This window comes from Achroia grisella, unplaced genomic scaffold, assembly GCF_030625045.1.
Source record: "Achroia grisella isolate CSIRO2021 unplaced genomic scaffold, CSIRO_AGI_Agris_v1 utg918, whole genome shotgun sequence".
Taxonomy (NCBI): Eukaryota; Metazoa; Arthropoda; class Insecta; order Lepidoptera; family Pyralidae; genus Achroia; species Achroia grisella.
In genome coordinates this window covers 4040385-4066735 of record NW_026713067.1, presented here as the reverse complement: position 1 = coordinate 4066735, position 26351 = coordinate 4040385, and the positions used below count along the sequence as shown (strand labels likewise).

The 26351-nt window shown below is 33.6% G+C and overlaps 2 protein-coding genes across 2 annotated transcripts; both read right to left on the bottom strand.

Annotated features, from left to right (window-relative positions):
• Positions 1 to 5985: 5985 nt before the first annotated feature.
• LOC131854006 (carboxypeptidase B-like) lies at positions 5986 to 15139 on the bottom strand. Its single transcript, XM_059205129.1, has 5 exons — positions 15075 to 15139; positions 12839 to 13048; positions 9342 to 9444; positions 7909 to 8220; positions 5986 to 6582 (listed from the first exon to the last, which is right to left on the bottom strand). The coding sequence occupies exons 1-5, from the start codon at positions 15137 to 15139 to the stop codon at positions 5986 to 5988; spliced, it is 1287 nt and encodes a 428-aa protein (XP_059061112.1).
• Positions 15140 to 17217: 2078 nt separating this feature from the next.
• LOC131853971 (carboxypeptidase B-like) lies at positions 17218 to 22842 on the bottom strand. Its single transcript, XM_059205075.1, has 5 exons — positions 22778 to 22842; positions 21637 to 21846; positions 19879 to 19981; positions 18758 to 19069; positions 17218 to 17829 (listed from the first exon to the last, which is right to left on the bottom strand). Exons 1-5 carry the CDS (start codon positions 22840 to 22842, stop codon positions 17218 to 17220), a joined length of 1302 nt encoding a protein of 433 aa, XP_059061058.1.
• Positions 22843 to 26351: the final 3509 nt, after the last annotated feature.

Genomic DNA, 26351 nt, shown 5'->3' with positions numbered 1-26351 from the left:
ATCATTCTAATTATAAATATATATATATCATATATACATAGGATAAAACTTATCTATATATCAAACTTCATATAAATCAGTCTAGTAATTTGTGTGATAGAACATGATATCACATGATAACGTGATGTCAATAATGTTGTTTATATATATATATATATATACAATTACATAGTTGAACTTGTGGAGATTAATAAAAAAACGCCATGATGGTATTTTTACATCTCTCTAATAATTTTTATTTTTAAATCAAATAATAATAACCTAATAATAATAATAATAACCCCCCTACGGGGCCACCTTGTCGTGGTGGGGGGGCTTACAGGGAGCAGTACTACAATAGAGGTCATTACATCTAGACCTGACCCCAATTTGGGAGGAACTTAAATATATGAAGCCAAAACATCTATAGGTTTTAATTACTCTCTCTAAACTAACGGTCCCAAACCTACAGAAGTGAATGATATGTCGAATAGAAGATATAATTTACGGCCGCTGCCCGGGGGTCGCCGGGGCGTATCTGGAGCCGATGCTGGATACCACAGAATGCGATCCATTGGCGACGGCGAGTTGAACAGGCGGACTCACGTCGAAGAATATATTACAGCCGATAATCGTCCATCTTCAGTAGCATCTGAATGTAATCAGTTATCGTATCCATCAACACAATCTTCATTATCTACAGAAACATTATCATCCTTATCATCTCCTCAAAATAAATCACCTCTATCTTCACCATCGTCATCTTTCACCTCATCTTATTCCTCCGATGATGTTGTACAGACAGCAAGCTCTGCTGAATTACCTGTACCCATCTTGGCAGGCCAACGTGTGCGTAAAAAATGGACTGATGATATGAACATATTTATCATGCGCACATTTTTCATACTTACTTCATTAGGAACCAATACACGGTCATATTTAACACCACTTTATGAAAAATTCATTGAAAAATTCCCTGAAATGCAAGTCACAAAACAAAGAGTAGGAGATCAACGTAGAGTAATCGAACGAAGAGGACTATTGAATACCGAAAAAATGAATATAATAAAAAGAGAAGTCAGTATTATCTTAAAAGAAAAAGAACAATGTGATACGAGATCGAACGCAATAAGCCAACAAAATAATAGTAATGGAACGAAAAGAATGAAATGGTCCGATTCACTGAATGAATCTATAATATCAGAATATTATAATATTACAGCACTTGAAACAAATAAAACTGGATATAGGCAGGCATTACACAAGGCAGTAATTAAGAAACATCCAGAACTAGCTCATGTGACTGAACAAAGAATTGCAGATCAACGTAGAACGATAATTAGTAACAACTTAATAGACTCCAATAAATTGCAACATATACGGGATAAGATTGCTCAAAAACTCTTTGAAACCACTAATACAAACAATATTTCTGTTTTTATCACAAGTCAACATCCAACAGATAACTGTACGGAAACTCAACAAACTAATGAAACTGAAATAAATGAAATATCGTCAATATCTGAAACTCAAGAGCAATGTACAAGAACAGAAGATGAACCTAAAACAATTTACTTATCATCAGAACGAAAAAGTGAAATCGAATCTCTATTTCAACACACCTACAACACTTTTAAAAATTCTGATCCCACGTCCAGACCATACATACCTAAACAAAATTCTTCAAAAAAATTGGCTACTATAGTAAATTACATAAATAATTATATTATAATAAAACATATTACTTCATATACTGACTTTCAAACAATGCAAACTATAATATATTGTGCTGCATATACTGCTGCTGTACATAATGGTACTAAATTAACAAATTACAGTAATAACAAATACCAAGCAAATAGAACACCACGATGGCAAATACGTCTGGAAAATAAAATAAAAGATCTTAGGGCAAAGATAGGGTGGCTTACAGAGTACAGCAGAGGTAATCATAGTGGTGTATTACAATATCGTGTAAATATGATAAAACAACAGTTCAAAATACATTCTAAACATGAACATGAAAATACGGATGTGTCGCACTTTATGGATACATTAAAACAGAAATTAAATGCTACAGCTAACCGACTGCGGAGATATAAAGAAACCACAGCTAGAAAAAAGCAAAACGCTCAATTTTATAATAGTGAACAAACATTTTACCGATCTTTATCAAAACAAAACGACAATTCTTCATTTGATACGCCTTCTCCAGAAAACCTTCATGAATTTTGGTCAAATCTGTGGTCCATACCCGTAAAACATAAAGAAAATAATTGGCTAGAACAAGATAGGGAACTTACATCTCATGTAACAAACATGCAATTTGAAGATATTACTCTCGAAACATTAAAACTAATTATCTCAAAAACACATAATTGGAAAGCTACTGGTACTGACAATATTCATAATTTTTGGTATAAAAAATTCACTAGCATCCATTCTCTATTACTGCATCATATAAATCAGTTTATCCAATGTCCCGATAAATTACCTCTTTACCTGGCACAAGGCAAAACATATATGTTACAAAAAGATACATCAGATACTACATGTATCTGATGTATCTTTTTGTTACCTACCCAGCTAAATATAGACCCATTACTTGCTTACAAACGCTTTATAAGATCATAACGTCATGCATAAGTGATGCAATATATAAACATATATATAATAATAACATACTTACCGAAGCACAAAAAGGTTGTCGCAAAAATAGTCAGGGCTGTAAGGAACAACTTGTTATTGATGCAGTAGTATTAAAACAGGCATACACCAACAAACGAAATATCTATACTACATATATAGATTACAAAAAAGCTTATGACTCTGTTCCACACTCTTGGCTCTTATATATATTACATCATTACAAAATACATCCTACAATAATTAATTTTTTAAAAAACACTATGCACAATTGGAAAACAAAACTAATACTAAGTAACATAGAGACAAACACAATCGACATACGCAGGGGCATATTTCAAGGTGATGCTCTTAGCCCTCTTTGGTTTTGTAGCCCTAAACCCGTTATCTAACCTTCTAAATAACAGTAATAAAGGATATAAAATTAAATTCGATAACACCTATCACACTTTATCACATCTAATGTATATGGATGATATCAAATTGTTTGGCAGTACTTTTCAAGAACTCAAAAATCTTATTGACATCACGCAAATTTTTCTCTACAGATATACACATGGAATTTGGAATTGATAAATGTAAAATGCAGTCAGTTCATAGAGGTAAAATTGAATATAACACATACCAACTCATAAATCAGGAAATAATAGATCCATTAAACCAAATTGAGAGTTATAAGTACTTGGGATACCAACAATCACAATACATACATCAAAGGGAAAGTAAAGCAAAATTGACTAAACAGTTTAAATATCGGTTACATAAGGTCCTTAAAACATACTTAAATGCACGGAACACCATTAAAGCAATAAATACATATGCAATTCCCATACTTACTTATTCATTTGGAGTCATTCAATGGTCACAAACTGATTTGAAAAATCTGCAACGATCTGTTAATACAACAATGACTTATTATCGAAAACATCATCCCAGATCTTGTACCCAGAGACTTACTCTACCAAAACACGAAGGAGGACAGGGGTTTAATTGATGTACAAAATTTACATAATAGACTAATAAAATCCCTACGATTATTCTTCATAAACCGGGCAAACCATTCATTATTACATAAAGCGATAGTAGAGTCAGATAAGAGATTCACACCACTTAACTTAAATGACAAAACTATACAACCTAACGAAACAATTACCCAACAACAGAAAAAAATTGATATCTGGACACAAAAATCTTTACACGGAAGACACCGATTAGACTTGATGAACCCAAAGTTGATAAAGCATATATCAAACGCGTGGCTCAAGCAAGGCGAGTTGTTCCCTGAATATATAAGGGTTTTAATGGCCATACAGGACCAAGTAATTGACACAAAAAATTACAAAACATATAATTCGTGACAGTACAATTGGGAATGACGCGTAAAAAGTGCCATAATTGTAGTCCTGAAACAATACAACATATAACTGGTGCATGTAAATCAATAACACAATCTGACTATAAACACAGACACGACCAGGTTGCTGCAATAGTACATCAATACTTAGCCACTAAATATCAATTAATCACCGAAAAATTAGCCTACTATAAATACACCCCGCAGATAGTACTCGACTCTCCCGATTACAGGTTGTATTGGGACAGGACTATAATAACAGACAAAACTGTACATCACAATAGACCAGATATAACGCTACATGATAAGAAAAATAAAATAGTTTACCTTATAGATATTGCAATACCAAATACACATAATCTTCTATCAACACATACAGAAAAAATTACTAAGTATACTGATCTAGCATATAGAACTAAAAATACAATGGCAGTTAGAAACAGTGAAAACTCTCCCAATTATTTTCTATCGTCCAATTGTCATCCCAATATATATACATATATCAAGATATTACAACTTCACCCACTTACCTTTCATCCTTCTCCAAAAAGCTGTAATAAAAAACACTTGTAGAATAGTCCGCAAATTTTTGTCTTCCACTTAAAAATTATCCATCCTCATTCATAATTTATACTGTCATTGTTTGGTGATTTTTACCCGCAATGATCAGTCTATTGCCCCATCTATGGGAGATATATAATATATATATATATATAAATAATAATAATAATAACCTCAGGACAATTCACACAGCGCCATCTAGACCCAAGTTAAGCTAGCTAAAGCTTGTGTTATGGGTACTAGACAACTGATACAAATACATAGATATTTTTTTTTTCGTAAATACATACATATTATACATAGAAAACACCCAGACCGATACAAACAATCATACTCATGAATACAAATGTTTGTGCCGTGCGAGGAATCGAACCCGCGACCATCGGTAGTAAGGCGGTGTGCTAAACCGCTAGACCACCGAGGCCGTCAATAAATTCGAAGTGCGAATAAATTCGAAATTCAAAATACATACAAAATAGTTTTTATGTCTCCTACACTGGACGTTTTCTATGTATATTACGTATCAATTTACAAAAAACAATTACAACTTATTATTTATATCAGTTGTCTAGTAACCATAACACAAGCTCAGCATAGCTTGGGACTAGATTGCGGCGTGTGAATTGTTCAGGGGAATTATTAGGTATTATTAATTATATAAAAAACTAACTTTTGCCCGCACCTTCGCTCGCGTTCATTTATCCTCTTAGCGGTGGAATTCATCAAAATCCTTTCTTAGGGGATACCTACATCATAGTAACTTTATGCATGCAAAGTCTCAGTCCGATCGGTTCGAAATTGACAAAGTTTCATACAAACTTTCATCCCCTATTTTATCCCCTTGGGGGTAGAATTAATCAAAATACTTTCTTAGCGGATGCTTACGTCATAACATCTACCTGCATGCCAAATTTCAGCCCGATCCGTCCAGTAGTTTGCACTGGACGGATCGGACAAAGTTTCAGTCACCTTTGAGTTATATATATTTAGATATATAAGTGTGATTTACGTTTACTACGTAATACGTTCAGTTTTATGCGAGTCATGTACATTTGCATTTTACAGTATCCATCCAAAAGCCATTAAAGAACCTCAGAAGTTATCAAGAATGCTAAACGATGGATTAACCTACTGATAACATATCAACTTGGTGACTTATCCGGATTCATAGATATGAAAAATATTCTTTCACAATGATTTTTATTGTAACAAAGATTACAATGTATATAATGTAATATTGATAAAGATTTTATGAAACACAGCAAAGCACACAAAGCAAACTGGATTATGACTGAAACCCGGTGAAATAAAAGTCAAAATTCTCTTCACTCTTGACTTCATTCATTTCTTCCCTTCATTTTTGAAAAAATACGATATAATAAAACAACATACTCTTTACTAAAACATTTTTTATAATAATATATACAAAATAAATTACAACACAATCACGATACAAATATATCGCCGGCCTTTCTTGCACCTACAACAATACCCGCCCAAGTTTCACGACACACCTGTTCAATATATACTGGGTCTAAATGGAATCCATTAAGACCACCAGAAAGACCAGGCAGCTCATAGGTATATGCCAATGGAATACCAATATGATGAGCGTAATCTTCGGACGCTCCAGATGCTGCATATCCAATAACGAGGACTGCATTACCTACTACATATCTTGGGAAATGGGATAAGGAATGGGCAACGATTTCTTCAGCCATTGCAATACCAACTACGTGCAAATCGAATGCGTTCCAAGATAAACTACCATCGTGCCCCCATGGGTACAATATCATGCTTCCATAGCTATGCATGGTGAGATACAGAGCGATTCTGCCAAGGTATTTGTGGAGAAGATTATCGACAGCTCTAGTTTCCACTTCAGAGAAAGCTTGACTGCCTGCATAGTTATCAGCGCACGGAATGTTACTAGTTCCAACTGTGTTCCAGAAGAAATCGTAGTTGCGGTTTCCGTCGACTCCTGGACATGTTGTACTCACGTTACTTTGATCTGTAGAGCGAGTTTTGCGCCAAAACCGGGTCTGAAATTAAACAGAGAATCTATAAAATCTATTAAATTCATATCCAGCCAATACAGAGGTAATTTTTGTAAAACTTGTCTGCATCTTCAATATTTCAATCACTAAGTAAATTGTATGAAGTTTGAAGGATGAAATAGGGCAGTGAAATTACAGAACCGGTGTTACGAGTATATACGGCCTCCTCACCGATTACGATTTTATAATAGCTTAGTTGTCAAATATAAATTGACATCAGTGTAAATATATTATAAAAAAGGATAATACAATTATTCTGCTGCAAACGTACATTATTATTATTTATAAGTAAACATATCATCTCAACAAAAAAGAACCCGACCACAACAACCGGTATGATAAATTAGTCTTCATCAAATGCCAACGCATGAGGAGCATCACATTATTCACACATTTATTACGTGGTGTAAATAATAGAGTATTATCCATCGTAGGTACTATTTATATCTACAGAAGATAGTTGTCACTTTTCATCTGATAATAATAATAATCTCAGGACAATTCACACAGCGCCATCTAGACCTAAGTTCAGCTAGTTAAAGCTTGTGTTATGGGTACTAGATAACTGATACATATACATAGATTTGTTTTTGTAAATACATATATATTATACATAGAAAACAACCAGACCTATACAAAAAAACATACTCATTAATACAAATGTTTGTGTCGTGCGAGGAATCGAACCCGCGACCAGCGGTCGTAAAGCGGTGTGCCAGACCGCTAGACCACCGAGGTCGTCAGATGAGCTGTCAACTTACGTTAAAAATGAAGTATGTAATTAATGTATGTAAGCTCATGTTTCATACTAGAACTGTATGAAAGACGAGCATCTAAATATATATAACTCAAAGGTGACTGACTGACATAGTGATCTATCAACGCATAGCCCAAACCACTGGTCGGATTGGGCTGAAATTTGGCATGCAGTTAGATATTATGACGTAGGCTTCCGCTAAGAAAGGATTTTGATTAATTCTATCCCCAAGGGGATAAAATAGGGGATGAAAGTTTGTATGAAACTTTGTCAATTTTAATCCGATCGGGATGAGTGCAATGCAAAGTGCATGCATAAAGCTACTATGACGTAGAAAAGATTTTGATAAATTTCTCTCCTAAGGGGATAAATTGACGCAAGCGAAGCCGCGGGCAAAAGCTAGTATAAGATATGACCGTAAAATTAGAGGCCACAAAAATTTAATTCTAATGATGATTATGGTGTTATTCATATAGATGAGAATTACCACTTTTTATCAATTGACAGCTTTTCCTTTCCAATTTAATAAAAATATACATTAATTTTCTACTCACATCTGTAAAAGTGTATTTGTATCCATCAGGATTTACTACAGGTATGAGGATCCAGTCGAAACGCTCTAAGAGGTCAGGCTCTGTCACATCTTCTAGAAGCTTGTGTATAGCCCACGTTACTGTTGGGGGAGAAATCCACTCCCTAGCATGGATACCACCATCGATAAAAATGACAGGCTTGCTAGTATCCTCGAAATTGGTTGTAGATATCTTCAGGTAGTTGATGGGACGTCCTTCAAAGGAGTTATCAGCGATGGCTAGAGTGGCTACGTCTGGATACCGGCTAGCAACGTCAGCGAGATAGGCATCGATCTAGTATAAATAATAACACGAATAAATTAGAAGATGACGACATAGTCTTCTTGTATGGGTATCTCTGTAACACTAAATTTCATCAGCTTCTTCTAGAAGCTGCATTTCATTTTAAAGAATGAGATTTACCATCGAAATTACATGATTTAGAGGCAAGGCAACTTAGCTCTCAGAAAGGACAACGCATGAGAGATACCATGGGTGTTATAAAGTATTTTGTATAGCCCGTGATAGTGTTCATATGTATGCGACAACTTTTACTTTCTAACAGGTGAGCTTGTTTGGACTTTCCGATTATATTATAATTATATAAAATACTACCTATCCCGCAAACGTTGTTATACCTTAAAATAAAATAAAAAATTAGGGGTGGACTACCCCTAACATTTAGGAGGATGAAAAATAAATGTTGACCGATTCTCAGACCTACTCAATACGCTCACAAAATTTCATGATAATCGGACAAGCCGTTTCAGAGGAGTATGAGAACGACAACTGTGACACGAGAATTTTATATATAAGATTATTATTTATAACAATTTTGATATCAAATTGTTGACATCAAAATTGTTCAGTTTGAGTTCAGTTACCAAGGATTTAGGGATTTGAATCCATCGCTACTGCAGGGGGCGAGTCTAACTATGCTGCCTATCGTTTTGTTTTTTTTTATCGCTGCTTCTATCACTATAGAATCAGTCAGAAATATTACTTGCCACAGCCAGATTTTCTGATGCTGGTCTAATATAAACTCGTTGTTTGTGTCTAAGTCTGGTAGTAAACCACGACTATTATTATTTATTACTAGCTGTACATGCGACTTTGTCCGTGTGAAATTTAACTTAATTATCTCAAATAATAAAATAAACGTAACCTATGTTACTCCTTATTACATCAGATACCTGCCAAAAAAAGTCCCGTCAAAATCGGTGCAGCCATTTCAGACATTAGCCGGAACAAACAGACAGACAGACATAGATTGTAAAAAATGTTATTTCTCTGTACGTACCGTATTCATATTCACATGCATGTAGTAAAAGACGGTTCTTTCAATATTACAAACAGACACTCCAATTTTATTTATATGTATAGATGTATTTATAATTATTATCTTCATCACTTACCACTTCCAATTCTTGATAATTGTCATATGGCAACTCTTTACCGTTTCGGGCAAGATTTTCTTTCCTTCTAGACTCAATGGCTACATCATCCAGATCTAAAGCACTGGAACAATAGAAATAGACAAATTAATGAATAACTAATTATACTATTATTAAAAAAGTTGAAGAGTTTCATTGTTATTTTGACGTACTTGAGAAAAAAATTACGCTTTTGAGAAAACTTTCTAAATTTATTAGGCCAATTCTAGAGGTAGAGAATAGTCTACAAAACATCATACGACAAGTATTAGGAGCTGAGCAAAGAAAAAGCGTCAGATTGCGACACTAAGCGAAAAAGAATAAGCGTGGTCACGGGATGCAATATGATGCGTTACAGCATTTGACAATAGTGGCCGCCATTTTGTTAAACCAATTTATACGTGAAGCTGTAGTGCAAAGGAAACTATCAATACTAATACATTTAAAGTAATACAAATACTACATAAGAGATAAAATTTTGTGAGTTTTGATCGGATTGTGAAAATTCTTTTAGTATCGGATAGCCCATTTATTGAGGTAGATTATACCTATGCTATATTAAATTGCAGCGAAAAATATTACAAAAACGGGCAAAATGTTACGCAGACTGGGTCAGGTATTACAATAAAATATGGTAAAAAAATCTAATATTTTTCTAAAATTATGTTTAAAATAACGTTAGATTAGTCGCTTTATCTAACGTCACGTAACTCTCGTAGTGTTTTGTATAAATAAATAATCTCAGAACAATTCACACAGCACCATCTAGAAATAAGTTAAGCTAAAGCTTGTGTTAAGGGCACTAGATAATTGATACAAATATTTAGATTTTTTTCGTAAATACATAGAAATAGAAATAGAAATAGAAATAATCTTTATACAAATAAATATATTATACATAAAAATCTCCCAGACCGATACAAACAATGACACTCATGAATACAAATGTTCGTGCTGTGCGAGGAATCGAACCCGCGACCACCAAGTAAGGCGGTGTGCTAAAATGCTGGACCATCGTGGCCATCAAAGTATACTTAGATATATATACTGTTCTAATAACTAGTGTAAGTTAGAGCAGCAACATTTAAGAATCAAAACACACAAGTTCCAACCCTACAATGCGTATCTTTACTCCTATCGCCGATCTTATCCTTCCTTTACACCTACAACAAAAGAAAATTTTGAAAGGAATATTTCCGAGGAAATGTTCATAACCAATTTAATGAATCGACATGGCTCCGATAATTAATAATTAGTCACGTTTATATTAATATTGGTAATCAATATTATCTATATTATTAATACATTATTGTACAGCGTATCTTAATTATTTCATGATTATAACAAATACAACATTATCATAATATCAATGAATATAAAAATCATATTTTATTGATAGTAATGGCGATGCGTTATAAGAAACTTTACCAAAATTGCATTAAAAATAGTTGTATATTCCGAAATAGAAATTTGTAATTGTACAAGGCTCGTAATAAAATTCAAAAGTTTTTACGACCACTACGATATTATTATTATACGATATATTACGATACGATTATTCATTAAGTAAGAATATCTTTGTACATTCAATCTACCCAAATGCATGCCAAATTTCATGACAATTGTGATCACTCCACGCCTTTAAGATGCCAAGAGATAACAAACAACAATAGAAAAATACATTTTCACATTGCAATAATAATATTGATATAATAAAAATTTTAATTATTCCTATTGAATATTAATATATATACAAGCAATATTAAATATTACAACATAACAGAGGTAGAATACAATGCATACATCAACAAATTCCTAGAAAGCCGAAAGGCCGAGCGTCGCCGGTATCACGCTGACATGCGATATCTTCACTTCGGGTCTTCCGCAGGTCCGTGTGGACCGCTGGGTATGAGCCCCGAGCTTGCGCTCCTTGCAAGGATATTCTGCTGAGGTGAACCACCCCAGCGTCGTTCTTTTACCGGCCGTGGAGGTGGGCGAGGTCACGCAGGTTCGCTTCGCGCGTCAACCGGACGACGAACTGCTCCACCGATGGGACCTTGAGGTCGCGGGCGATCACGTCATTACGTACCGTCCGGCATTTGTGCACAGATGGAGGGCGGCGTTCTGTTGGACCTGCAGTCTCCTCCGCTGTGAGGCCGAGCACAGTGCGTACCATGCGGGGGCGGCATTGTGAGCCGCGGACGAATGTAGGTCTTATATTCTCTCTCTCATTAAAACAGCCACAATAGCCTCAATGCATTACAGTCGGTTTTCGACAATAATCTTGCAATTTAATATTGTTGGAAAAAAAACTAATATTAAAAGCTATCTTCTCAGATTTCTTGGATAATTGGTGTAATTCTAATAATTATTGCATGCTCATAATAAGTTAACAAAAATATATAAATAAAGTGACTAAAAATTATCAGAATAATATAAGTTAAATAGTAATATAAGAAATGCATGTAATATCATTATTTTGGAAAATAAAAGGCTTTTTTATTTATTTATTTATTTATCTTCTCAGATTTCTTAGTTAAGAGTTATTGAATACCAGCTATCTGTTCTGGATTCGGACTAGTATCGTTTTATTATATAAAATTACTCTTGTATAGATTTATATATATGTATAAATTTACTCTTGGATTGCTCTCTTAGATCTTTATTGTGTACTAGCTACCAGCCCAGCCCTTTCGCAGGGATATACTTGTATTATACATATAAACTTCAATTCATACTATGTTAAGAAGAAAGTAGAAAGTTTTTTTTTAATATTGAAAATGAATATGCTCTAATGTTAATAAAAGATAACTTCACGACTGTTGTCTCATATGGGATAGTCACAGTCAAATCAAAATCAAACCAAATTTATTTGCGATAATTTTTATTTGAATCCAACATACCAGAAGTTTGTTTTATTAACTTATTTTATAAATATATAGCCATCACTAGAGAATCAGTCGGAAATATTAATTTAATAACAATATTTGAAGTTACGATCTTTCGGTTTGAGTCATGGTAATAAACCACTAGACTACAACACATACACGTATTTACTAAATATATTCTTAAAATTTATGACCACGTCGCTGTAATGCCTAATTTCTTATGGACGTGAAGTAAAAACATATATATATGCTGTTATCTCAAGCTAATATATTTGGGAGTATAAAAAAATACTAACTTAGCCAACAGCCACACGAAGCTCCAAAATGAATAGCATGTTATAAATTTATTTCTAAGAAAATGTAAATGCCAATTAAACTATTGAATGTTTCTTCTTTCTTATTATATTCAAGACTTGCTGTGCCCGCTGCTGCAGTCGCGTCGAATTTACAGCCTATACGTTATTCTGATGTATAAACTATATTATTGAAAGGTTTAATTAAAATCCATTCAGTAGTTTTTCCATCAAATATCCATCCATTCATCCACACTCACAAACTTCCGCGTTTATAATATTAGTAAGTTTAACTCACGTTTTCACATCAGCAGAGTGAATCCTGTAAGCGATGCCCTTTTCTTCCAATGCTTTAATAAATCCATCCTGGTGCTCTGGTTTCACTAGAACCACTCCCTCACGTTCTATGTTAGCATAACTAAGAACATCCAACTCGAATTCTTCGGCCAATGGACCAATAGACCTTAGTTGCTCCTGAGATTTTGGTCCATAATAGTAGGACTTCCATCTGGAATTAGAAATAGTAATGATCTTATTAAATTAAATTATTTATGTCGGCCTCAGTGGTTTAGCGGTATTGTACACCGGTTACTTCCGAGGGCTACGGGTGCGATTACTCGCACAGAACCGGGATTTGATTGAATTGAATGAGGGATAGATCGGAACCACCGATCGATCCCTCATTCAATTCGAACGGGGATCGATGTTACGACGGCCTGAGCCGAGTTTCAAACCCACAGCGCTGTATCTAAAGTCCTAGCCGTCAGGAGGGAGTTGGCCTTCAGCCGCTCCATAAGTCCTTCCACAGGTTTGGGTGCCATTTGCACTCGCTTTCTGTCGTCCGGTGACGCTGTAAAGACCGGCTAAGAAGCAATAGTAGAGTAGCCCCAAAAAAACGATACAAATATTTGTTTCTTGAGTATGGATGTATTAATTGGGTGTTTTCTATAAACATGATATATGTAGTTACAAAAAAATGTATCTAAGTATTTATATCAATCTAGTACCCGTAACCCTACACTGCTTAGTTTGAAACTAGATGGCGTATGAATTGATCTTGATTATTAATTAATTTTAAAACAAGAACATTGTCTCAATACAACGTAGTTTTCATTATAATTTCCATAATCTATTCTTAATCTATATCAATACTGTATAAGCCACAACAACTTTGCAGTTTCATGTCTGTAAACATAATAGTTTGAGAGATTTCGTGGCTGATCAGTTTCTTAGTCTTTGATTGATCCACATTCCCCTAAACTTCTTAACTAACTTTATCCTTATATGATCCTGATACTATAGAAGTGGAAATTTAATACGCTGGTGGGAGAGGGGATTATTAATAATGGGAACTAGTGATTTCATTCCTAATAATCCCCTTCATGTTAGATCACACTACGCTCGGTTCCCCTTGGATTCTCATATTTAATTCTGAATGAATTCACCACGATGGGCTGACTGACCTGACTTCATCCTTATCTTATCATCATATTGGTACTAAACAATTAATAGAAATACTTAAATATGTACATATTTTTATATCTATACGTACATAATATACATAGAAAAGACCCAGATCAATACAAACAATCATACTCAGGAATACTAATGTTTAGAGAGTGCGAGGAATAAAACCAGCATCCTTCGCTGTGTTATTTTTTTAATACAACGAAAATAATAATCTCAGGAAAATTCACACAACGCCTACGTAAATAATATAAATCCATCGTTATTTTTTTAACATAGAAAACAACAGATACAAACAATTGTAAATACAAATGTTTGTGCCGTCAGGAATCGAACCCGCGACCATCACACACAGCGCCATCATCAAAACTTTTGTTATCGTTCTTCTCCTTCAAAAATAACTATAACAAATATGTCTTTATTAATTACATAGCAAAATATGTTTATTACATTACTTAATAGATATGACAATAACGAAAACATATTAATAGCGCGTTTTAGAAATTTGTATGCAAAAATACAGCGCCATCTAGTTGTACTAGTATGAAACAATATTGATTCGAACAGCTTCGGCAACCAGATGACGTTTCAAACAGTGAACACTAGTCTTCCAAACAACATTCATTGTAGTAGTATGTCGCAGATCACTTATGGGGCAGGACATAGCCCTTCCGGTGACGGCGATAATTTTTTTTTTGTGGATGATATTGTACACCTGCCCGCGCCAACGGTTTACGCTGGCGGGGCACCAATGGAAGATGATTAAATGAACATGAGGTCAGGTCAGTTAGCCCATCGTAACAAATTCACCAGGAATTTATCACATGGTTTCCAGAGGGAACCTCAACCTGACATGAGATGGTACATTGCTTGGAATGGGTTTTTTAATCCATATTACTCACAATCCCCTTCCCGCCCCGCGATCAGGTTTCCGCACTGAAGGTTTGTGGTCTCACAGATGCTAATAGTAGCGGATTTAGCGTGATCTATAGGTTCCATAAAACCAAGTAGCCTAATTTTTGGACCCTAATATCTACAACGTCTAGAAATATAAATTAGCAACTCACCCAGCATACTGTTCATGTTTTGCGTACACCGCCACACAAAGAAGTAACACCGTTAACAGCTTCATCGTTACACTACATTCACGATTATACAAAACTAGAAATATTTTTAGGCTTTATAAATTCTCGTATTGCTGATAAATGAATGTAATTAATTAGATATGCATGTATCATAATCTGATAAATATCAATTTTATTAAGGAAACATGAATCAAAAATTGTAGATAAATGTCTGTGATCTACAAAAAGTTATTTTATATTTAACGTTTTAATTGAGTGTCATGGCCTAGTGGCAAAATATCAGGAGTTCGAAGCTGGTAGTTATTATTATCAAATTGTACGTCATTTGCTGTTTGACTATACATCTGGTGATGGACAGTGATGACACTGATATTATATAAAAACCACAGAAATGGCTCTAGGTACGCCCCTGGCAGTTTGATTCGTTGATTCAAATACACCTAACTAAACGAAGGTCACTATGGGAGACCTTGGCTTTGTAAGAATGGATCAAGTATTGCATTTATCATGATATCTAATTTTAACAATACCTCTATCTACCCTACTTAGGATAATAAACGTAAAGGTATATTATTATCATTATTTGATTTCATAATTTTTTTTTTATTGAGAGATTTAGGCTATTAATGTGTGCAGTACAAGTGCTATAGACCTGTAGCACAGCGATCTATTATCCTCACCCTTTTCCAAAATTTGGTTCCCAGCCCCGTGAGGAACAAGATTTGAAGGATATTTTTAGGAGCGATGGTTTTTATCTCCTCAGGATTGGGTATATACTTTCCAAAGCAAATTTCGTTACTGCATGTGTGGACTACAAACACATAGGATGTGATTTCTCCTGCTGTTGTGTTTCCTGTGTGCGTTTTCTTTAATTTGTCAAAATCTGCAAAATTTATTGAGCACTGACTCAAATTTGCTACATATGTGTTTTTTCAATTTGCAGTGTCATTGAGAAACCTATCATGGGTTTTATGCATAGCAATATTTCTATCAAAAATGATTAGTCTATTGGAGTATGTGATTTGAGTGTCATTGAGAAACCTAGTCATGATTAGAAATAGGTTTTTGAATGTGTACTGATTTAAAAAACCCATGAATAATGTGTGCTAATCTTTGCATTTTCCGTTAGTGATTCAGTGCTTCCTGTTTGGTTATTAGATTGTGACGTTCCAGTTTTAGGCATCGAAGAACGCCACAGAAAGGTTCAGGGCCCTGTTGGGCGGTATTTGTCCCTAACTTTACCAGATGGTCGGTATTTCCATTGGCCAATGTTTGAATACCCGGAGACCCAACTTAATATAATATTATTTCTGCTTCCTACATCATTTAGTAGCAAGTTAAAGTATCTAATGAGTTTAGATCGGTTTTCGTATAAGTGAAGTACTAGAAAAGCAGCTAGGCTGTCCGAATAAATGAATATATTCTCATTGATGTAGTTAAGGCTTAAAATTAGTTCCAAGCATCGTATTAAATTGTAGAGCCTGTATAGTCGCAGATTTTGGGCTTTACTCCGCATATTCCGTATCCTATATTTTGGATTCGTCTGTGAAACAAATTAAGTCTTGCTATCTGACTCTTTCTTATGAAATAATAGGGTACCGAGAAGTATATTTCTATTATGTGTCATAACACAGAGATTATAGTAAAAACTGACTATATATATCGCCTTTGCAGCATGCGGAGGTATAATAAAATTAAAATGGAAATTAAAGAGTTCATTATAACTTTCATAGACTGAAAATATCAGTGGTAAAACGTTTAACTACACCGACTTACTTCCGATGATTTCGGATTCGATTCCATACATTGATTACAGACTTATATAATTATTTTTCTTATTAGATATTTTCTTATTTCAACTATTAGTATGGTTAACAGTATTAATGTTATTGGGTTTATAATCAATAATCTTAAAGAATAGACTTTTTTTAATAGGTTAGTATAGGGTTAGGATCTTTATAAAAATCTTTCGCGTATACAATGTTACATTATCAGCGATTAACTTTTATATCATTTTCAAACCAATTTCATATACTTTCAATCAGATAATAGGACAAGTGTAAAAAATAAAAAGCACAGTTTTATATTAATTAGTGTTTAATGAAACATTACAAGAAATCATAATTCAATTACGTTCTGCATAGGGAACAAATAAGTCACCAGCTCCTCGAGCGCCTGCAACAATACCTTCCCAAGTTTCATAGCAGACCTGCTGAATATACCTCGGGTTTAAATGGAATCCATTAAGACCACTATCAAGTCCTGGCAACTCCACGGTATACGACAGCGGAACTCCAATGAAGTGAGCATAATCTTCAGATGCACCGGACGTTGGATATCCAATAACGAGTACGGAATTTCCTACGGTATATCTAGGGAAATGAGGTAAGGACAGAGCGAAAATTTCATCAGCCATCGCAACACCAACTATTTGGAGAGCGAACGCGTTATTGGAGAGGCTACCATCATGACCCCAAGGGTACAGGAACATACTTCCATAGCTGTGTATAGTCAGATAAAGGGCTATTCTGTGCAGATGCTCGTGGAGAAGACTTTGTACTACCCTCGTCTCTGCTTCAGAAAACGCTTGGCTACCAGCGAATGTGTCAGCACAAGCATTGTTGCTAGTTCCGACTGTATTCCAGAAGAAATCGAAGTTTCTGTTTCCATCTACACCTGGACAGGTTTCGCTAATACTGCTTTGGTCTGTTGAACGAGTTTTGCGCCAAAACCGAGTCTGAAATCAAATAAAAACAATTAAAAATATTGTATTTTATTTCATAGCAAAACCGATTTTAAACGATCATTAATTTGTGTGAATTTGGAAATTGAGTTTAAAATTTATCACCGTAATTGATCCAGAAGTTATTCCATGTCGTATCACCAAGTAAATAGTGTGATATTCTTCCTACCTCTCTATTTCCGAATAAATATTCTTCAGATAAATGGAACAAGATATTTGTCTCGAGCTCTATAAGTCTTAGTTCCTCTTGATGAGGAAAGGTAACATATATAACGGATTAATCGTAAAACCGATAAAAGGGACTAACCCTAAGTTAGAGCCATATACAATCTTAATCTTTATTAATATTATAAATGTGAATGTAGGGACATATGTCATGCTTTCACACAAAAACTACTGAACCTGTCATTATGAAATTTTGTACACATGGTCTTGGAGGTATAAGAATAAATATAGGATACATTTTATTAAAAAAATAACATTTAGCTACTTCAGCGCTATCTAGCAGCCAGTAATGAAGTTATTTAATTCAATGCAAGTGAAGTCGCCGGTAAAAGCTAGTAATATTATAAACGCGAAAGTTTGTAAGTATGGATGTTTGTTACTCTTTCACGCAAAAACTATTTAACAGATTTTGATGAAACTTTACAGTAATATACATCAGAATAACAAATAGGCTATAATTTTCAAGCAGGGAAAGCAACAGGTATACCTAATATTTAAATAAATTTAACTGTGTATTTGAATTATCCTCAACACTAAAAACTTACGATTGCAAATAAATGGCTACCTCATTAACGTATTAATAAAAGTTTTAGAATGAATATATATGATACAATTAACTCAATAAACTCGATCAGAGTACTTCATTCAATAAAAGTCCAAAATTTCATTGTGATATAAATTTTATAATATCACTCACGGTTGTAAAGGAGAATTTGTATCCATCGGGATTAACTACGGGTAACAGGATCCAGTCGAACCGATCCAAAAGGTCAGGTTCAGTCACGTTCTCTAAAAGTTTGTGTATGGCCCAAGTGACTGTTGGAGGAGAAATCCACTCTCTCGCGTGAATACCACCATCAATAAAGATGACTGGCTTGCTGTTGTTCTCGAAATTGGTGGTAGAAATCTTTAGGTAATATATGGGACGACCTTCGAAGGAATTGCCGCCTAAAACCAAAGTGGCTCTGTCTGGATATCTGCTGGCAACATCGATGAGGTAATCATCAATCTGAAAGAGAGAATGCAATATTATTGTCTACCTAAGTAGTAAACGTTATTACTGCCCTACAACGCTTCCTAATTATTCTTAAAGGTTATCTGATGCTGAATGCCATACTTCATTAAGCTCACCTTTTTGTATAAGTTTCATTGTGCAATAAAGTATGAATAAAATAAATAATTGCTGTTGTAAATTGAGGCATCAGTGAACCTTTGGTAATAAGGTATTAAAGACTTTGTCAAACTAGTCCAAAACTGTTAGTCGCAGGCGCAGCTGACATTTACAGTTTTACCGAACGATATAGTGGCTTATACAAAAGGCATTTCAAACCCACGGAATGACTTATGGAGGAACTATATACATGAAATTGTTTTGATAATATGAAAACAGAAAATGTAAATTTAGTGCGATGTAGATTTAGCGCCATCTAACGCTGAAAAGGTAAAGTGCTAACAGTTATTGGTGAAATGACAATAGATATACAGTATCTAAAACATCATCAGAACATCTGTTAAACCATATTTACTGAGCGAAGCTAATTCATTAAACGATTACTTGAATAATGAGCGTGCATGGCAATAGTTATTCATGCACGAGATTTTCATTTAATATTAGACATAGACATCTATATAAATATACATTGTAAATAAACTGGATTTAAAAAAAAGTAATTCAATGGAGTTTCTTGAAGGTCTTCTCAATTGGATCTATATACTTAACTGGACTGTAGGGAAAAAAATATAATTATGAAATTTGACGCTCATAAGCGGCTAAAATGTCTACACGTATAAGAAAAAAAACGCAAATCTCGTACTCACCACTTCAATTTCTTGATAATTATCGTATGGGAACTCTCTTCCGGATCGAGCCAGATTTTCTCGGCGTCTTGTCTCAATAGCTATGTCGTCTAGATCTAGAGCGCTGAAAATTAATAAAAGTAAATGAAATATTTGGAAATAGCAATAGAAAAACTAACAAACTGAATAGTCATATATTTTTGATTCTATCATTTATTCGGGAAGGAGACTCATCAGAAGAAGAATGAGTATGAAATAAATGTTGTTCAGAATTCGTATCATATCATCAATTCATTCAGATTTAGAATTTTATGTGAAACAAACAAACTGACAAATAGCAATAATGACGAAAGTAAATAAATGTAGTAGCTACTAGAGTAACAAAATAGAATAATGGAAAAAGAATAAAAGTAACAATAGGTAGATAATATTTTCTGAGGAAAATATAGTAGAAACGGAATAAAGTAAAGCAATAAAGAGTAGCTACGGCATACAGCATTAGTATAATAAAAAACTGCCTTACAATAACCAAACTTCTTATCAATCAAAACAAAAAAATACTTGATAGTTGGAATATATGAGGTGAAATATATTCAAAGTAAAAAGTTACATAGTATACAACAAAGTCGCTTCAGCTGTCTTTTCGCTTAAATCTTTTGAATTACGCAACGAATTTTATTTCATGCAGTATTTAGTAATAAATAGTGATTCAAGAGGAACGTTTATATGAATATTAAATGTACACCCGTGCGAAGTTGGCATGGGTAACTATAGCTATAAATAAATAAATTGTTATACTTGTAAAGAACCATTTCAAGATAATATTATTTCTTATGCAATATTGTTAATCACGTACATTGATTAATCATTAATGACGTCGATGTTAATACTGGTATTAACATTATCCTAACTAATACTTATTAGAATACATTGTAATCTAAAATATTTGTACACTGTTTATTATAACGACATGGAATATTTCAACTATCATTTAGTAGGCTGCTAATTATTTCATTGTATATTCTATTTAATGAAATAATGAAAATCATTTGAAACATAATAATAATGATATCCAGGATAATTCATATAGCATCAATCTCAAACTTAGCAAAGCTAGCTACTAGTCAATTGATGGAAATTCTTTGATACATTTTTTTTGTTAATACATAATATACGTAGAAAATACCCAGATCGATAAAAATAATAATACTCATGAATACTAATTTTTGTATAGTGCGAGAAAACGATTTAGCTACCATAGGAAATAAGGCCTTTGCTAACCTAGGCAGGCAATCGAGACAGTCTCTAATAAAAAGAGGTATACTGTCTAAAGAGACTAGAGAATCTCTAATCAAAGTCCCTATGAGGCTAGCAGTATTTATATGCTGAATCGCTAAAGCAATAGATACTTTAATATATCGATCGATATAAACTTTAAAACTCTTTAGACTGTAAAGAGTAGACGCATAAAATTCGTGGGTACTTCAGTTTTACCTATTTCAGCAGCCAAGCAGCTTGATTTGTAAGGTGTGTTTCGATCGCTGAATGCAGATTAGGTGGGGAAATTATAGGATGAGAAGTATGACATCTTAGTTCTCTGGAATGGCAATGCATAAGTGGTAACATGGGTGTTATATCGTGACATGCGTGGTGCTGCTCCTGTATATAAACGACGGTCACTCATTAACCATCTAGTAGCCTGTCATCTTGTTTGCTATTCCAATTACAAAATAAAAACAAGATTAACAGTTTAAATGAATCATTAAAACTTTAACTCACTTTTTGACATCAGCAGTGTGAATCCTGTACGCGATGCCCTGTTCTTCCAAAGCCTTGGTAAATCCATCTTGGTGTTCTGGCTTTACGAGAACTACGCCCTCCCGCCCTAAGATTGGATGACTAAGAATATCCAATTCAAATTCCTGAGCTAATGGCCCAATAGATTGCAGATGCTCTTGAGACTTGGGTCCTACATAATAGGATTTCCATCTGAAATTGAATTTATAATAAAGTTCTAAATTATATATGTAGATTTGAAGAAGACAACTTAAAAAATACCAGATTGTTAGCATGTTTCATTAATATTGATGATGTCTTGATATTTCATCATAGCAACAACCATGAACACACGAATACTTATTTGGATTTTCTGGTGTCTTGGATCCGTTCTTTTTTTATCTTTACATATAAATAATTACTATGTCAATAATACACAAAAAGCACCTAATTTTGTGTACATTTTACCAAATTAGGTGTTATTTGCGTAAGTTCATTTCAATACTACAAGATTGGTCGCCGAACCATCAACACTAGGCTTCTAAGCTCCGAACTCTATTCATTGCCTCATGATGACTCATTTAAAGGCTAAACACGTGCTGCAATATGGGTGTAGATCCTAAAACGGCCGATATTTGGTCCCTAATAGGGAAGATCGTAACGCTTTCAGTAGTGGTGGTCAAGTTTCTGCACAAAATATTTGTAATCTCACACATGCTGATGATAGCGGAATTAAACAAAATTATATAAATCCGTTAACCTAATTTTGTGATGACGGCGAGACAGATATTATTATGAATCATAGAGAAGATATTGTTATCAATTAAATCTGAGCTTCTTATGTAATTTTGTAGTGCTGTGGCAAAATGATAAGATAGCGATAAAAATATTGGATGACTCGGGATTAAATACAGATGCACAAATATGTACAGGGACTATATGTAAAACATAATATCTACAAACTTGCGTATTTTTCAATAAGCTCATAATTTAAGAAGAAACTGAAATTCCCAAGACGGCAAAAGAGAGTGAATCGTTATTAATCTGTAAATAAGTGAAATTTAAGCCAAACTTTAAGGAGAAAAAATACAGATTTAGCAATAGTTATATTATAGAAGGTAATGTAACTTGATAATGAACTAACCCTATATACTGCTCATGTTTGGCGTATACAGCCCCGCACAAAAGTAACACCGCTAACAGCTTCATAGTGCCACTACACGACTAAACAAAAAATCTAAAATGTTATAGGCTTTATACTTCTCGCAGTGCTGATAAATTAATATCATTTAATTAGTTGTTTAGGTATTTTATATAATCTGATAATTATTTTGGCCGTCTGTACAATAATAACATGTGTTTAGATGATAATGATGAAATTTTTAATTCATCCATAATTTTTTAATCCATCGTCTGTGGGAACTTGTTTAATCAAAGGTCAACAATATTAAGTGTTTAATAGTAGAATAATACTATTAAACTAATATCTGATTTAATATATAGTGTAATTGTGACAATTTTGTTTAGATTTAATATAATTTCATACTTTACGACCACTTATGCGCCATCTACTACATTTTTTTGTAAATACTCACTTTCCAAAGATTGTATGGATGAAATTGCATTACCAATAATACCGCCATTTTTACTTAGTTTTTAATTTTGTTCATCTCTATTCAATGTGGGTGTAATAAAGTGATATAAATAATAAAAATATATAAGTCAACCAGCTTACAAGTCATGTTCCAATTAACAATAGAATAGAATAAATCTTTATTGCTAACTGTGTCCATTTGAATGAAATATAGGAAAGAATGGCTAGATATTGTCATTTGACAATGTTTAAAAATGTTTGTGTTTGTATACAAACATTTAAATCTATAAATAAGTCATTTAAGTCTATAAATAAAAAATATATGAATATGTTTTGAAAATAACTGAACTTTCAGAACCTGATTATAAAAAAAATATTGGGCAACCCGAATTTCATCCGTGACGAACTGATATAAATAACGTCTGAAATAAAAGTACTGAGTTAATCCTGATGTTATTATCTGAATGTCAAAAAGCTAGGGACGACTGAAAACAAAAAACAAACAGCTGATAAATGACACAAACAAACAACTTTTTTTTAATTATTTTTCTATACAAGCATAAGTATCTTATACAATTGTTCAAAATCTACCCTATACCATCGTAAGCACAGATTATTATATTAGAGTTCGTTAGTTTTCTGTTCCCGCGTCTTTCCTTCCCCTCCCTGACCTAGTAACAAACGGACCGTACAGCGGCCTTGACGCGCGCGCGCATTGTGTTCCAATTAAAATAAATTAGAGCTAAACCTACTGTAACTGTGTGCATTTGAGTGAGATATGATAAAGAATAGCTAGATGTTGTGCTTTGACGATTCAAAAATGCTCATAAAAATATATCTATCTAACACAATTAAGTACATTTTACATACAGGCATTTACTAAAAAGCTGTTAACTTAAAATTACAAACAGACACTTAATTTTTTTTATACATAGATTTAAAATATATAAGATTCATAAAAAAATAAATGGAATGCAGAATTATCCTAAGGATGAGCATTATTTCAGGTCATCTTCGAATAAACGATGAGAATAATTACACGGCTGTTGAGTCAATTGTCGAAATTATTATGTCATATATAGAATTTGATTATAACGCAATATTGATTAGATATTTCAGTCTGAAGATAAATGAGTAATGATAAATAATTATGTAATTATGCAATAATGTTCGAAGTTGCATTTCAGCGTTTCACGTGAGTCTGTAATAGACCTAAATTAATAAAGATAGTTTGATTTTATTTTATTTTAATATGAAATGGTGCACCCATCTGCGCTATCGGTTTACGATGGCGGAGAGTATTGGAGGATGATAAAATGAATATGCTGTCAAGTGAGTTAGCCAATTTTGACAAATTCACGAGGTCAACCTGATATGGTACATTGCTAGTAATGGGGTTAGCATTTAACATTAGCATATTACTAATATTCCCTTTCCGCTTATTTTCATTTATACCCCGTAAAAAAACGAGATGGTTATAAATAATGACTTGGATTCTAAATCTAATAAGAACTTTGTTTACAAAATTGAGGGCTTATTTAATAATAATCAATCATCCATTGGGCCATCTAGACCCAAGTTAAGCTAGCTAAAGCTTGTGTTATGGGTACTATATAACTGATACATATACATAGATATTTTTTTTGTAAATAAATACATATTATACATAGAAAACACCCAGACCGATACAAACAATCATACTCATGAATATAAATGTTTGTGCCGTGCGAGGAATCGAACCAGCGACCATCGGTCGTTAAGCGGGGTGCTAGACAGCTAGACCACCGAGGTCGTCGAGTTATAAAACATTTGAAAAACATCCAGAACGATATCAACAATCATACTTATGAATACAATATATAAATATTTATAGACCATCCCCGTCCCACTGCGAGAGGTACTGGGAGTGTGATGTGTGGAATTCTTACCTACTAATAAGACCACACGGTGTATTTACGAGCGCTATTGACGGGGAAAATTTTTCTAATAAGCCCTTTCAGAAAGATTAATTTATATTGAATAAATAAATAAATATTTACATTTTTTTTGCGATAGATGATGATGATTGACAGAAAGGTTTTCTTATAAGCCTTTTCGTCCGCGAAAGATTCATTCATCTAATTAAATAAATAATTTCATTTTTGTTTTATAGATGCACCGTGTGGGGGACGATAAGACGAACATGAGGTTAGGCCAGTTAGCCCATCGTGGTAAATTCACTATGAATATATCACGATTACCTGAGGAAGCACGTGGATGTCAACCAGACATTAGACGGGTATTAGTTCACATTGCTAACAATTCCCTTCTTGCCAATATTTACATATGAATGTTGCTCATCATCACTCATCTCAAACGGCTTGACCTAATTTTATGAAATTCTATATGCATATTCAGTAGGTCTGAGAATCGGCTACTATCTATTTTTCATACCCCTAAGTGATAAGGGTTGTCCACCCCTAACATTATTTTTTGGGCAAATATTTTTTTTTATTTTTTATTATGTGTCATTAAAAAATACATACAACCCTAAATTTTCACCCTTCTATCACCAACCCCTATTTTTTTATAGCATTATTAATTTATATGGCAAAACAACGTTTGCCGGGACAGGTAGTATTCTCTATAATTGTTGTTCTATGCCCAACCACCTTGGGTAGTAAGCGTGATATGGGTAAAATAAATTACCTTATAACCAATACGGTTACGAGATAACGAAATTAGGAACATATGATGAAATACAAACATTTTAAGCAGATTATTAAAGTACAGATAACACATTATCTATATTTAAGTACATACATATAATACATATATATGTATGTTAAGTGAATACAGTTTTGTGTTTAGTGCGAACTATTCAGAAATTTTTAATAAGCTTTCAGTCTTTTTAAGCGTGTTTTTTGTATTATTCAATTATGACTTATTGTTTTATTTGTAGACCTTTGAGTGAAAATAAACTAAGAACTGTTAAGGCAAAACACCATCTATAAAAACTGTCCGATGTTAGTATTTTGTAAAATGATTAATACAGAATTTATATTAACAAATACATTATTTGACGACCTCGGTGGTCTAGCGGTCTAGTACACCGCTTTACGACCGATGGTCGCGGGTTCGATTC